We start from the raw sequence: 16,277 nt of genomic DNA on the forward strand, positions 1-16,277 counted from the left end.
ACACAGAGAGGCACAAACAAGCCTCCCCATTTGTCATCTTGATGTAAATCTGCAGCAAATTCATCAAAGACTTAGAGCAAAGACATTTCTATGTATGAGTGCATAGGCAAACTAATAGACATGTGCATTGATGTGTAAGTGCATATGTGAGCTGAGTGAATAAATAAAGCAGATTGTGTTTAAGTGCATGTTCGTGTGTGTTTGTGTGTGTGTGTGTGTGTGTGCGTGTGTGTGTGTGTGTGTGTGTGTGTGTGTGTGTGTGTGTGTGTGTGTGTGTGTGTGTGTGTGTGTGTGTGTGTGTGTGTGTGTGTGTGTGTGTGTGTGTGTGTGTGTGTGTGTGTGTGTGTGCGCGTGCGTGTATTTGTGCTTCATTCACACATTTTCATGCACGGATCTCCATCTTATGTAACCAGTTTATTTAAACACTAGCTCCCAATCTCTTATCTTCATTTCTGCATATGAAAGTTGCATGCCAGCTGGCACCAATATAGCTTCGTATAAAAGAACTACTCACGACAAGAGTACAACACGCTTCAAACAGATGACATAACAACCGTTACATAACAGACATGGCATGGGATGTCTGGCTGTCCCGATAAAAGCCTGCTTGATTCTGACCTATACACACAGCTCCAGCTACAGTGTTGTCTCAGATCACTGATGAATTTGTAATCTGCACCCAGGGGCTTAGCACGTATGATTGAGTGCGATGTGATTAACTGATGACCGCGGTGGGTGTTCTGATTGGCCCCTCAAATCAGAGGCAGAGAGAGGAAGTGTCATGATGACTGCTCCTTTTGCTCTTTCCTCTCACTATTTCTTGCTTGGAATAATAACACACGTAATACATAGGGCTGGTGATGATGTTGAACATTATGAGGGACCTGGAGTTTATTTTGAGTCAATCCTAGATAATCCGACCTGCTGCAGTAAATACTCAGAGCACCACATGTGTATAAATCCGCGGCTGAAAAAAACATTTGTGCTATTTAGTCTAGTCAAAGTAACGTTTAATGTAAAACTACAAAGCCCAGCCGTTTTTTAAGCAAACAAAGAAAGAAACTACACCCTGAAGAAGGCTGTATGTGCTGCACACATTGTTGTTATTTTAACCCAGCTTTTAACATTTACAAGCATCCTCTGTGTTTAACTTTTTGCCAGAGGATTGCTTGTGGCCTTTCTCGTTTCGAGCACCTTCATGACACATGACACAACCTTTGAGTTGTTTGACCTTTCTATTTGCTCCTATTTTAATCAGCCATGCTATCTGGTGTGTCAAGAAACAGCAATGTTGATATGTATGTCCCCCTCAGGGTGAATTGTAGTAACTTGGTGATCCTTTGACGTTTCATTTGATACCATTATGCAATCAAAATTCTAATTTGTCCAACACTGTCTTGGCAATAGACTCAAAGGAAGCAATAGGCTTGAGGCAAGGTGCCACAGGCAGGGCGAGACACTTAGAAAACTACTAAGAAATTATCTAAGAAGTAGTTGTTTTTTTCATGGGATTTGTCACCAGAAATTAAGAAAAGAAATCATTACCACAAAAGTGAAAATTAAAATCAGCAGCTCAAACAAAGACAACGCATTGTGGATGCTGAAATGCATCCACAATGCTCAAAACTTGAAGTACATTTGCACTCATCTAACATTGAATTATACAAGCAACTGAGTGTCAGAAGGACATCTTGAATTCAGTTGACAAGGTGGTGACATTGTTGAGCAGATCAACAATGGGAGATTAAAAGTACAATGCAATGCAACCAATAACCCTGAAATAAAAAACAATAATGGCATTTCCATTGCATTCTTAGTCCAGGGAGCAATCTGTGTATTTTACCGGGACATCTCAAGGACAGTGGTAGCCAGGGGATAAGGCAACCATTGTAGCTCCTATTTGTCTGAACACTTTGTTTTTAACTGAAATAACTTTCAGTCAGAAGTTAAAATAGCATTAAAACGGTTTCTATCCAGGAGTTTGTTGGAGGCTAAGCTAGACGGTCCACTTAAATGCACAAAGGCAGCTTGCAAGCTACAGTGGGTCTTTCAAGGTCCTCTTGGTATTAAAATGTGCAAATAGGCTCATACATTTTAGTGACTGGAGGGCAAGAGTCAGCACTGACTAAATGAGCAGGAAACTAGCCTGAGCCAAAACCTCAGGAGTACCAAACATGGACTCATACATATTCATGTGTGATTTTAGATGGAAATGGCCACGCAAAAGTCACGCACATACAATCAGCCTAGAGAGGCCGAATATTTGGCCAGAAAATGTCATCCATTGGAGAAAGTTATGAGATGGAGCATCTTTTTTGTGCCGATGTAATGCACACTGATTGCCTGCAGCTCAGATCACCGCTATGATTGGCTGACTATCTAACACCGCTGAGTTTAGTCAAAGGTTACAGGCAATCAGTGTAATTTGTTAATTCTACATGGCTTTGGTTTCATCAGAGCATGCCGCAGTGAGCTGGCAGAACCAGTTAAACACTTTGTCTTTACAGTCGCCCTATTAGTATGCCATTCTAGAAACGTCTCCGGCCCAAGGCTGGGAAATGAGATCAGAAAATACTTCAATTTTATTCCTTAGATGTGAGCCTGGTTACATGTCAGTGCTTTTTTTTTTGCATAGGTGGCCAGAGGCAAAAGGTCTATTAATTTAAAAAAGTTTAGAGTGCCCTTACTAGCCCTGCTCAGTCATGTGATGGACTGTTGTTGTGTTGAGTTGTGTTATAAAGTGAAGCCAGAGCCCATTAGTCAGCGAGGCCTGGTTGTAAGCGAGTTGACAGTCTCACCTAAAGGCTTCGATGAGTCTCTCCACTTTCTGTGCTTCTCCCTGAACGCGAACATGAGCCTGGAACTTTCTCAGGGCTTCGTCGAGTTCCATGCCTGAGAAATCCATTTCATCCACAACACAACTATTGAGGGACAGACAAAGAGAAGAAGAAAGAAAAGCAAAGGGGAAAGAAAAGAGAGAGATTCGGTTTAGTTGCAGTGTGTCACTGTAAAGAGAAGGTGAGTGAGCGAGTGTGTGTGAGCGTGTGCATGTGCAGCAAACTATGAGTACCCAAGTGCTGATGGCAAATCTTCCTCTTACAGTCATACCTCCATTACCGAACCACTGACCTGGAAGACGCACATAGAGACAAACATGTTTGCACACGCACACGCTTTGTGGAAACATCAATGGGGTCTGATGACAGTGGGAGATAAGAGGAAAGCAAAGAGGGGGATGAGAGGGCAAAATAATGAAATGCAAAGAGCGGGGGTGGGGGGGGGGGCAAGAAAGAGGTACTTGAAAGGCTGAGGGCAGGCGGAAGCAATGGAAGAAGTGTGCGTGTGCGTTTTATGTGCATGTGCACGTGTGGGGCCATGCTTGTGTGTCTGTGTGTCTGTGTAAAAGAAATAGAGGGTGTATGTGTGTGTGTGTGTGTGTGTGTGTGTGTGTGTGTGTGTGTGTGTGTGTGTGTGTGTGTGTGTGTGTGTGTGTGTGTGTGTGTGTTCAGTGCAGTGACCTATTTCTACAGTCTCTTGAACAACCTCAGCAAAAAGCCTCTCTATCCTGGATCTCTGTCTACACTGGTTGGACGTGAAAAGGGTGAGTGTGAAGGCATTAAGTAAATGCCTGTTTTCATGGATGTGTTGCATTTATGCATGCTAGTGCTGCAAGTGAGTGAGTGTGTGTGTGTGTGTGTGTGTGTGTGTGTGTGTGTGTGTGTGTGTGTGTGTGTGTGTGTGTGTGTGTGTGTGTGTGTGTGTGTGTGTGTGTGGTGTGTGTGTGTGTGTGTGTGTGTGTGTGTGTGTGTGTGTGTGTGTGTGTGTGTGTGTGTTGAGTAAGGTTCCAAAGCTATTTATATTTTAGATATTTTAAAAGTACCTGAATTCATTAAAGTCAAAGTCCAACAAATCTCTTATTTAATATTTTATCTCCTCTCTTTTTTATAGTAAAGAGAGAACATTTCTGACCCTAGTAGTGGTGAATCCAGGGATTACATTAGTTAAACATAGCAAATAAAATAATAATTAATATACATTTTTCTGCACTCTTTTTTCTCATAAAGTAAGTTGTTAAATAAGGGGGGGGGGGTGATAGAGGGGTCTTTATGATGAACTAAAGGGGGTCATACAGGAGGAGGAATTATTCACAACGTGGTAACTCAAAAGGGAAAACCGCCAATTTTATACATTCAGGTCTGTTTAGTTGTCAGGAGGACTAGCACTCATGCTGGGAAAATGTCTTGTATAATGACTTCTCTGGCTGAGCTTTCTAAATTATTTCTCTCAACATTGGGAATTCAATTTATGAAGTTATAATAGAAACCCTGTGTTCTCAAGTGTGGAGTTTGAAAGGCGTGGGTATACGAGGGCGTCTACCAGTCAGGGAGAGTCAAACAAAGCGACACTTCCAAGGGATTTGATTTGATTTGAACCTAACAGAAAACATGTGTATATGTATTTGTGTGCATTCATAATGCATCTGCATATATATGTGTATGTGTATTTATATAATGAATACTCACTCAAGGACATCTCTGTTGAATTGCAGCTTGCTGTTCCCCAAGAACTCTCCAATCATCTGTCTGCTCAGGCCCTTCCTCTGAAGCAGGAAGTGAGCCACTCCGATGGCCGTGTCCGGGACGAAACCACGCGTGATCAGGAAGTGTATGCCTCTCTCTGGGTTCCTGCCCGCAGATAGCCAGCAGCAGAGAAGAACATAGTGTTAAGAATTAAACAGCGCGTGTGTGCAATGTGTTTGTGCGTTCAAGCAAAGTGAGAAAGAAAATATGTGTGTGTGTGTGTATGTGTGTACGTACGTGTGAATAGGACACACAAAGAGAAAAAGGGAAAAGAAGAGTGCATTCATGTGCAAAATCAGTTAGCTCTGGACTTCTGTGTCAGACCTACTGTCACAGATGCACATGAGTTAATTTACTTTAATTTGTATTAACTAATAATAAGTGCAGGCCATCCGTGGGCTCTATTTATAGACTCTGAGAGGCTCTCACATTGTTCATGACCTCCTTGTCTGCCTCTCAACTGCATTCTCTCCTTTTTTTCTATCTCTCTCACTTTTTCTCTCTTCGTCCCCCGCCCTCCTCTATCTCTTTCTTTTCATTGACTTCACAAGATGACACTGAAACCGCAGCTCCTCCCAACAATCGCAAACACTAATGAGCAGCTGCTTAGAGCAGTTTTGCAGTGCTGTTGGAGATTTGTTAGACGCAAACATTAATAAGTGCATTTTGAACCCTGAGCCAGAGGGTGCAGGAATATTTTGTGGTTTCCTGTGTTTCAGTATGTATTTGTGTTGCTGGTCCACTCACACATTGAAGAGGTTGAGTCCGATGCGGTAGAGGCGTTTGCGGTGTGTGTCTGTGGAGAGAGTTGGTGAGCGACAGGAGGCTGGATCCTGGCAGCGGTCCCTGGGCAGAGAGACCACCAGGGCCTGCAGGGCCTCGGGGCTCGGCCCCCCGGGGATCTGCTGAGGATGGGTGTAGTGGTACTGCTGGTACTGGGTGTAAATCTGAGCAGGTTGCTGGTTGGACTGGGCTGAGGTGGAGATAGAGGTGGAGGTAGAAGTGGATGTGGACCCCAGTCTGTCTGAGCCGCTCTCCCCCTCCACGCCTCCTCTTCCCAGAGTCGGCGCTGCAGAGCCCCTTCTGGATCCTAGATCAGCCATTTCCAGCTCCTCACTGGGCGGAGGTGCAGGAAACTCTGGCTCCTCTGGAAACGGGCCATCTCCAAAATTCATCCCGCTCTCCGAAGTCTTCCTGCTGCCCTGCTGCCCTGCATTGCCCAGAGAGGTGGTGGTCGTGGTGGTGGCGGAGGAGATGGTGTAGGAACTGTTGCTGTCGATGTGAACCGTGACGTCCCTGAAGGCCATGAGCAGCGAGCTGGCACTGCGGGGCATACAGGCGCTCTCAGCTGCTGCCCGAAGGGCCCCGGGGTCCATCAGGAGCCCCTTCCCTTCTCCCCCTTCTGACAGACTCCAACCACGAAGGGCGTCATCAATTGACTGGGCCAAGGAGTGAAGCTGCAAATATAATAATAAAAAGTATGCTTCATTTAAAAATAGGTCAAAAGATATGAGTCATGTGTGAGAACTTTGTGAAACAAGATGGGGTTGTTTATTTGTGGCTATTTGTCTACAAGTGGAAGCAAAGAAATGTGCTGGTTGATTACAGAGTAAACCATAGAAAAGATACTGCCCATCAAGTCGTTGGGGTGATTCATTAATCTAAGCAGCTAAATTAAGTTCCTCAGTCTTTTCTTGGGTTAAGGTTTAATTGGAAAAATTAAACTGTTGACCTGACAATGGCACTATGAAAAGTCAAGGGATCACCACATTCATTAGGATTAAGGAAAGTTCATGGCAATCCATCGACTATTTGAAACATTTGTCTTAACTATTTACCCTTGAGATGTTTCAGAAAATACTTAACTTCTTGATGTATTATTTTCTGGACCCCCTTGCATTACTAATTAAAACTAAACTAATGGGAGCTGCAACTAAAGCCTCACCTGGTCAGAGAAGCAGTCTTCCAGCTGTGTGAGTGTTTGTCCAGGGTTTTGATTTAGGGCTTGAGAGTGACGGGCTGCAGGGGCCGACGCAGGAGAAGGAGGCAGAGAGGTGGAGCGACACGGGGGAGGAGGAGGGGTTTTAGAGCGTAAGGGTATCTGCCCTCCTCCAGGATGCAAACTGTAACTGTGTCTCTGGGCTGTGTTCCTGTTCCGGCCTGAAGGGCTGGGGTGACGCAGGGAGATCCGACGGGGCAGCTTGCTCTCCGACAGAGAGTTACGGATCTTCTGGAAGTTTTTGCTGAGCTGGTACTGACGGAAGGCCGTTTGGATACGACGAGCTGCCCGCCTCGCTATGAGATGGCCTCCATATTTCTGCTCCAAGTCTTCTATCTGGGGAAAGGAAGAGAGTGAGGGGGAGTGAGTTTAAATATCAAACATGTTTACAAGGCTCTGAAACTCACGGAAGACAGCGCAAGAGTCATATTGCAAAGCACACAGCCGTTTGTTATTCATCCAACAGCAGGCAAATATCATGATGCCATTTTGTTCCCATCTACAAAGGATCAAATAATTTGAGCCTGAGTAATAACATACACACTTTATTTTCAGAAGTATCCTTCTTACTTATCTGTCCACTCTTTAAAAACTGCTGAGGGTTTATGGCATTGGAGCCAAAGTAAACATCATCTATCATCGTTCAACAGCTAATACTGGCTGAAGGGCCAAGGGAGGCAGGATGGATGGCTGTGACAAAGGTGATTTTGAGGAAATGAATAGAAAAGTAAACATCCGCACAAGCCTATTTTTGTTCCGTTTGTTGGCAGAGCCACTCAGCCCAAAATCTCAGCTTCCTCCAGAATGTTGCCCTCATGAATTTCCAGCAAAAAGGAGACGAAGAAGAGAGAGTGGGAGGCGAGGAGGCACAGATAGGGAGAGAAAAAAAGGAGGACAGCCACACATGTGACTGTGTGTGACTGTGTGTGACTGTGTGTGTGTGTGTGTGTGTGTGTGTGTGTGTGTGTGTGTGTGTGTGTGTGTGTGTGTGTGTGTGTGTGTGTGTGTGTGTGTCTGCTCCGAAAAGCACGGCCACAAAAACTGTGCGTTTACACACACGCACGCAGGAAGACACACACTCACACACACACTCACACTGCAGCAGCCATAGCAGTAGCAACAGCAGACCCTTCAGCAATTTGGTTTGAGAAATAAAGACATCTCCAGCCGCCAGGAGCAGTTATTAGCTGTTACCATGACAACCTCGCATCTTTGCGTTGCTGTCGCTGTGGCAGTGAAATTCCTGCTGTTCTTTTTCCGTGTCAACACAGACAGAAATAGATCTTAATAAGAATCTCTTTTTCTGACGCAAGACACAATGTCAAATGATCATCCTTCAAACAGCTCCTCACTGTTAAACAGGGGGAAGAGTCAACATCCACTCCATATCAACATGTGCTTACAGTCCCACACATACAAACACACACACACACTTGGAAAACAAATTCATACCTGTTTGTTCTTATTCTCCAGTGAGATCTCGTACTCGCTCGGTCCCTCTCTCTTGGTCCCCTCCACTTCCTGTCCACCACCAGAGGACGTCCCATCCTCCAGGCTAAGCATCTGTCCACTGCCGCAGAAATAAGAACAAAAAGCTATCAGTCCTCTCTACTGACCTTCAAAACGCTGCTGTTATCGCAGTGGCAGGCATCAACTGAGCGAAGAGAAAAGAGATTCATGAGGGAAGCAGCAGGTGGAGAGTGTTGGCCCGGGGCGAAGGTGACTGAGTTTAGGTGTCCGGTTATATTTGATCATATTTGAGGCTCCAATGCGTGTTGCAGGAGTGAAACTCTGGATATATCCCTGCGAAGAAATATACCTTTTTTCTTTTTACATTGACTTGTGGTGTGATAAAAAATGATTCCCTCAATCACTCCTTTACTATTTCATATATACTAAAACACACTAGTTAACTATAGTGCAAACATCAATATTTGGTGATCAGCTTGCAAACCTAGATTGATCTTGTGATCGGACATCTGGAGTGGATAGTTTTTAATGGCACTTAGTCCATTACACTTTCCCAACAAGCTTCATTTACAGAGCAACGCTTTGATGTCTTCATTAGACATTGCCAGCTTCACACAGCCAGAGCGGTGCTCTGCACTCTTGGCAGATCCAAATGTGTTTTTCACCACACTAACAACATTTTGCCACGGAAATCCGTGCACAACATCAGCACGGATTTCCCATGTGTTTCTATTGCAATAAAATCATTTCGATGAACATTTAGTTGAATTTGTGATAAAAAGTCAACCTTCATGAGTCTCTTGCATACAAATGAGATTTATTTTTTATACTTTTTTACCATGTTCTGATGATAGGATGACAGTATGAAAGGAGAATAAGTCAGTGACTTCCTTTCAGCTTTTAAAAAACGCTGGAAGGGATTCACAAAAATAACAGAGAGACAACCAAATCCTCAAATTCAAACAAGACTGGCAAAAAAAGTACAAGAATAGATCAAACAACTCTTCTTCAACTTTTCTTGGAAAATAGATTTTCATCAGAATCAGACTACCTGATTAAATAAAGATTACAAATATGTAATAAACAATAATTTCAATAATACTGTAGCAGCTGGGAGCATAAGAACAAAAAAGGAATCTGGCCTCAATCTGACTCTGAATTTAACACATTTGACATTGGAGGCTTGTGGAGTGTCCCCCTCTCATAATCCCAGACCCTGTTCACAGATGGAACAATGTTCTTTTAAATGACAGTAGTAGTGAAATTCTGTGAAAGCCATCTAAGGCTTATCTAAGCAAATGACTGCCATGAGACAGCAGAAATATCCCTTTAACAAAGTTCTGGTGTGGTCATTTTAAGAGTCGTTCAGTTTGCACAAATTTAAGAAATTAAAAGTGCAGTGGTCAATGTCTCTGGCATCACACCGCCTCTAAAAGACACAAAAGACTGACACTGCTATTCAGAACCTTTTATATAGCCATACTGGACTGTTGTAAGCATAGAGCTATGATCAGAGCCTAAGAGGTTTTATAATGCTGTGCAATTATTAGTGTGTGTGTGCATCGTGTTGTGTGCTTGTGCAATCTTTCTTCCACCCAGATAATGCCTACTCTAATAGTTTGTACACGAAAGGGACTAGTGCTTAACAGGACTGGGGAGACTAAAAAGCCTCCTCATGGTTAAATAATGAGAGCATCACTAAAAGTTCCTCTTTGTTTTCTTTGATTGCTGTGAAAGCAAATATTCTGCGTTCCCCAGCCAAAAGTCAAAGATGGAGGCTTTGTGATATCTTTAAATGAGGTATAAGGTTAGCATAAATAGAGAGAAAGGGGGGGAAGAGAGTGCATAAACCAGAGGCTGGGATAGACACAGAGAGGAAACAGGAAGATACAGAGAGACTGTGTTGGTGTGTGCATGCTGGAGGCTGTCTCTATCAAAAACTCTATTAAAACACCGCCATGCCCCTGTGCTGCATCAGAATGCATTAGAGTACATTAGAATACATTAGGATTTAAAAGCAAGAGCTGAGCTATTAATGTATCTGGACAGCAAAAGCCTCTGTAATGATATAGCCGCTATACACCCCCCCCCCCCCCTCTTTCTCTGTCTCTATACACCCCCCACCCAACACACATACGCACTCACTCATTCCCACAAATGTGGCGGCAACAAACATACCAAGCACACACTCCTCCTCCTGCATGTGTGACGTCATGGTGGAAGAAAAAATTAACATCTGTCAAATCGCATCTCTCAAGGTCCCTTTAGAGACTTACTGTACTGCCAGGAAAGAAACACACACACACACACACACACACACACACACACACACACACACACACACACACACACACACACACACACACACACACACACACACACACACACACACACACACACACACACACACACACACACACACACACACACACACACACACACACACACACAGGAGAGAAAAGGCACGGCAGGTTAGGCTAGAGGCGGATCCCATGACATCTCTGGGGAGGTTTGCGTGCTCTGATGGTTTCATGTGTAGAGGTGGTGCACATTTGCAGCCAATAGGCACACATAACTTCATGTGAAGATTATAATGAGCTATACGGTGTTACACGGCTCCTCATCATCTCATCTACTCGGGACCGGTACATGTCCACTGCTGCTGTGCCATTTGCTCATCCAATCAGCACCATGTGGGTGTAGCGTTAAGTCATCAAATCAGAGAAAAGCGAGGGAATCCAGACAGACAGATGGTGATATTCATAAAAACAGATGAGTGGGAGACTTCACGAGAAGGGATGGAATAGAAATCAACAGATAAATAATGAGTAGTGATGCATACAGACACAAACAACACAATTGGGAAGATATAACAGCAGATGGGGAAACAGAAAAAGTAGACATGCCTGGGAAAGACTAGATTTAGAAGCAGAGTTCAGAGGATTAAACCATTGGAGGGAGGAAGGGTGTAATCATTGAGAAACATGACAAAATCAGCTTTTCAGAGTTTTACAATAGAGCTTCATCCAAACATCGGCAAGTCAAATGTCATTCCTCCACACACAAAAAATTGTGAACACACAGACAAGCCGCCTACACAAAAACAGACGACCAGTGGATCCTCAAAGTTCTCCAGTTACTATGGTAGTGGTAGTTGTTGCGTCATTACTGGGTTGCCATGGGCACTTTCATAGTGGCAATATCAGTTCCCACCCGGACCCCCACTCTCTCTCTCTCTCTCTGTCACTCTATATGTGAATCACCCTGGAGGCTATATGATCTATAGGATTGTTAGGGAGCGTTTAACTCTGTCATTGTTACTGCAGGCTCCACATACCCATAAATATTCCAATTCAAACTTGTATACAGTGCACACACTAACAAACGTGATTAAAAGCCTGGGTGTGTGAACATGACTCAGATAGATGACAAAAAGGTTTCATACAGGGACAGGCAGTTTTCAATGGTTGAAAGAACGCACAGTAGGAGCAACAAAATGCAACAAAAAATAAATGAATATAAAATAGTCTGTGATTTGTGTCTGACTCGATCTTACCCGGATGAGCCGCTGGTGTCCCCCTCTGGATGTTCAGGGGCGGGGCAGCAAAACTGATGCAGTATGTCACTCCTGAAGGGCAGACAAGAGGAGGAGAGGTAAGCAAAGGAGGGAGTAAAGAGGAGAAGCAGACACAGAAGGAGGCAGAGGAGACTCGATTGCAAGGACAGCCTGTCATTCAGGTGTTTATTGGCTGTTGTTGGAGGCTTGCCATGTATCCATATTCTTCCTTATGTTAATTTTTTGTCGAACATCCCGAAAGAATCTGAAAAAGCTCTCTTCTGGATTATTTCCATGGGCTCTGTTTACAATGTGGCACTGATCCCAGGGTAAATACCCTATGTAGGTCAATCCAAGGCTGAGAAAGCTGAGATTGAGTGTGAGTATTTACAGTTTGTGTGTCCGGATGTGCTTCTTTATGCCCCTTTACCCTTCCACTCATCAGATCTGTGTTGATTTAGCAGAACACCCTGACCCAATCTGGACAGATGGTGGCTCCAGCTCTGTTTCCTGCTCTGTCTTTTCTTAAGTTCCCCTCTCTCATTTTTCTCTCATACATTTTACATGTACATTCATATTTTAGGCATTTTGCTGGTTCTCCCATCTTGAGCAATTTCAAGTGAAAGAACAAAAACAGAAACACATCATGTTTAGGTTGTTAAGCAACATTTTTACCTTCCGATAGACATTCCACCACCAGTGATATAAAAAGAGGTGTGGGAGTGAAGGTCACGATTAGGGCCTTTCATGATGAGCTGAAATAATTCAGTTGACAGTGAAATTATGCTACTGTCTTCTGACCCGGGATCAGATGATTGCTTGTGACACAGAGCCACAGTGACAGCAGTTGGAGTCATTGGAAGGCTCGGAGTGACATTTGGAGCTATAAAAAGATACCTTTTCACGGCAACTTCCACAGACATAAAGGGGCGATGTGCTCGTTCTTTTTGTTTTTTTAAATCTCTGATCAACACACTCACAGTTGTTTTCTATGAATAATATTCCTGTGACATCCCCCCACCACTCACAGCTTTAAAACCCACTCAAATGCAAACATGCTGTAGGAATCAAAACGCATGCTGTTCTTGATCCTGGTGTGAGAACTTTGACTTAATTATTTTGATTATTATACTTTAGTAATGTTCAGTATACTTCTCCCAGTAGATAAGCTATTGACTTCGTTTAACAGCTTCCAGGGGTTTCGAAACTATCAGAAATCTTGTGTTTTTCAGCACACTTGTTTTCTTTTCTCCTCCAGCCGGAAAACCAATAACATCAACATGAGTCAGATTCTCATGAGCACTTCAGATCCTCTTCAAACATGCGTGTCAACATATATTAAATATTTTAGAAGACTCAGACGGACTAAAAATTCAATAAAACATTAGACAACTCTTTTTTTTCTCTCCATCTAAGTCACCTGCAGCTGCATGTTAACAAAGTTATATTTGTTATAACTCTCATTTTGGGCTTCTCCTTTCCTGTAGTGTGTTATATAGGTCTTTGTGCATGTAAATGGTCTGCAAGGGCTAAAATCCCTGAGTTCCGTCTTGAGGGAGTTTCTCTCCCACACACCCCACCCCTGCCTGGAACCCCACGATTGGTATCCTTTGTTTACTTCTGTTACATAGTGACATCACTAAGTAACACTTGCTCCTCTATTGGCTAGCGCTCCAACACAATGTACGTGATAGGTTAAGAGGGCGGTTGCCCATCACAACAGAGTCGGCCAGCTAACCAATCAGAGCAGACTGGGCTCTGGTTTCAGACAGAGGGTGAAAAGAGGTGCTGCAACACAGGCTGGATGAGAAAAATAAAGAGCTTTTTGAACATTAAAGCATGTAAACATGCCACAGTAGAGGCACAAATATTAATATGAAACATCTGCATAATCTGGCCCCCTTAAATATTTGTTCAATGTTACTTTTAGTTTCTTGATCAGCACATAATAGGTCTTTATTGCACTTTTTGTTAGAATAAATAATCCATTATGATGTCAAAAGTCTGATTTAAAGCATATCTTTAATCTAATCTCTTCTTCATAACATTAAATATACAAACTAATTGTTTGTATATATATAAATGTCAATGTGTTGTCAGTTTTAGGGGTCTAAAGGTCACACTAAATGTTATCTGATGTGCATCTGATGTTGGTTGACAGAAGAGAAAGAATTACAATTAATTAATTACACACACACACACACACACACACACACACACACACACACACACACACCCACACACACACACACACACACACACACACACACACACACACACACACACACCACACACACACACACCCCACACACACACAGACACACACACACACACACACACAACACCACACACGCACACGCACACGCACACACACGAAGGCCACCGCCTCCAGAGACGCGTACAAAGATAACAGGTGAATATTTGAACAGTACATGTCTCCTGCTGTCGGCCCATGTTCTCTCTCTCCCTCTCTGTGCCGCGACCTCCCTCTCACAATCCCTCTTCTCTGTCCTGTTCTTTTAAGAGTACTTTAAACGCTATGTTGAAAAAGATCAGCTCCATTTGGATTCAAAGCAGTGCCAGGACATTGTGTGCACCGTCCACTGCGCCCTCTGTTGTCCAACCTACCTATCTGTCCACCAGCAGCAATATAGATAAACTGGAGAGACAGCTACCTCAAATGCACCCTTTTATTATCTTTGTTTTGGTCCATCCCTGTAACTCTCTCACTCTTTGATTCTTTTTCTCCAATCTCTCTCAACTCCTTTCTTTTCACAGGTCCACTCCAATGTCAGCCTCCAGCTCCTTCCTCTGGACACCTCCAAGGGCTCCATCAAAGACAACGACTGAGCGTGCATCTAGCTCTCTTTATATTTCTCTGGCTTTCTCTCTCCTGAGAATGGCTGATTACCGTTCGCTCCATGGGCTAAGTGGGGCAGATAGGAGGCTCAGCTGGAAAGAGACAGAGAATGAGAGGAGGAGAGGATCCTGTGCCCCCCCCCCCCCCCCCCCCCCCAGCCACCTCCCCATAGAACACATACACATGCACTGACTACACTGACAACAACACAAAGCGCACAAGCATACTCAGAGCCAACCCTACGCAGCCCACAAGTAATTTATCTGCAGGGCAAATACAACAGGGCTCTATAGTTAGACATACATTCAGATAAATGCATTCAATGAAATATGAGATGTTACACATGCACCTAAACAAAGGCCCAAAAAACCCACATACAGTTTGTAACACAGTATAATGCTGACACATAAGTGGCTGACAACAGGAAAAGCAGATCTGCTGATCTTGCAGCAGGCAATGACAGGAAGGTGAATCCTCTATAAATGCAAGTGAAGCCTTAACTCCCCCTCACTTGTCTGGCCTGCCAGAAGCAAAACAGGTGTTAATCTACTTGTCTTCTCCGGAGCGACTTAAAATCACTTGGAAGGTGAGGATGTAAGGTTGCATTCAAGGACACACAATCAGCTGCTGCAGGAGCAAGAAGACCATTTAATAGCCGACACTGCTGCAGGATCAACTGGTGGAGGGCTCTGCTGTTTTCTGCCTCCAGCTTTCAAAATAACAATTAGTTTATTGTAATTCCTTCCTCACCGGTTTAACTAATTTGAATTAAAAAGCAGTGGTGTTACACTGATTCCTGTCAAACTAATAACAAATAGTTGCTCTCAAGAGAGTTCGACTCAGGCTCAGGTTTAATGCAAGGCTAGAAGAGAGTAACAGGCACTGTATTCACACACACACAGGCACACACACACACACACACACACACACACACACACACACACACACACACACACACACACACACACACACACACACACACACACACACACACACACACACACACACACACACACACACACACACACACACACACACACACACACACACACACACACACACACACACACACACATGCAAACACACACTACTACCGAGCAGGAAATGCAATGCGTTGCTGGGTGAATCACTCACTGCATGATCAATATCAACAACTCCTTTTTTTAATATGTCTCCCCTTCTGCACTCCTCTGCTCCTCTCAACTCCTTCTCTGTTCTGTGTTACTCCCTCAGTGGGGGTGGGGTCCCAGAGAGACCAATCAGGACTCCTGCTGGGATACGACTTATGAGCTGAACACACAAGCATGCACTCAGAACGAGAAAAATATGGGTTTCCTCTCATTAGGTGATGTACTGATATACTATGAGGCTCCGGTGTCAAGCAGGGTGTGTGTGTGTGTGTGTGTGTGTGTGTGTGTGTGTGTGTGTGTGTGTGTGTGTGTGTGTGTGTGTGTGTGTGTGTGTGTGTGTATCATCTAGTACAGCAACATCAGAGGCCCAGAGGTCCCGTGAGAGTTCACAGTTCCTGTGCAGTAATTAATAGAGAAACCAGCAGCAGCGCCATGGACAGCGTCTCGCGGTGTCTCATCATCGCACGTGAAGCTGTTCTCCTGTCTCGAGCTGACATTGACCACACTGTGCAGTAAATGTTTCCAGCACAGACACACACACATACACACACACACACACACACACACACACACACACACACACACACACACACACACACACACACACACACACACACACACACACACACACACACACACACACACACACACACACACACACACACACACACACACACACACA

The 16,277-nt window shown here is 44.0% G+C and overlaps 1 protein-coding gene across 4 annotated transcripts in view; it reads right to left on the reverse strand.

Moving 5' to 3' along the window:
* Window positions 1-16,277, reverse strand: part of iqsec3b (IQ motif and Sec7 domain ArfGEF 3b) — a 28,440-nt gene that overhangs the window by 10,994 nt on the left and 1,169 nt on the right. For all 4 annotated transcript variants that reach the window (XM_034141127.1, XM_034141126.1, XM_034141130.1 and 1 more), the window contains exons 2-7: window positions 11,606-11,677; window positions 8,032-8,149; window positions 6,526-6,915; window positions 5,328-6,037; window positions 4,524-4,685; window positions 2,799-2,921 (exon numbers count right to left, since the gene is read on the reverse strand). In XM_034141127.1, the coding sequence (XP_033997018.1) occupies window positions 2,799-2,921; window positions 4,524-4,685; window positions 5,328-6,037; window positions 6,526-6,915; window positions 8,032-8,149; window positions 11,606-11,677 (1,575 nt within the window). The remainder of the gene's footprint in view (window positions 1-2,798; window positions 2,922-4,523; window positions 4,686-5,327; window positions 6,038-6,525; window positions 6,916-8,031; window positions 8,150-11,605; window positions 11,678-16,277) is intronic.

Source organism: Trematomus bernacchii, unplaced genomic scaffold (assembly GCF_902827165.1).
Source record: "Trematomus bernacchii unplaced genomic scaffold, fTreBer1.1, whole genome shotgun sequence".
Lineage (NCBI taxonomy): Eukaryota > Metazoa > Chordata > Actinopteri > Perciformes > Nototheniidae > Trematomus > Trematomus bernacchii.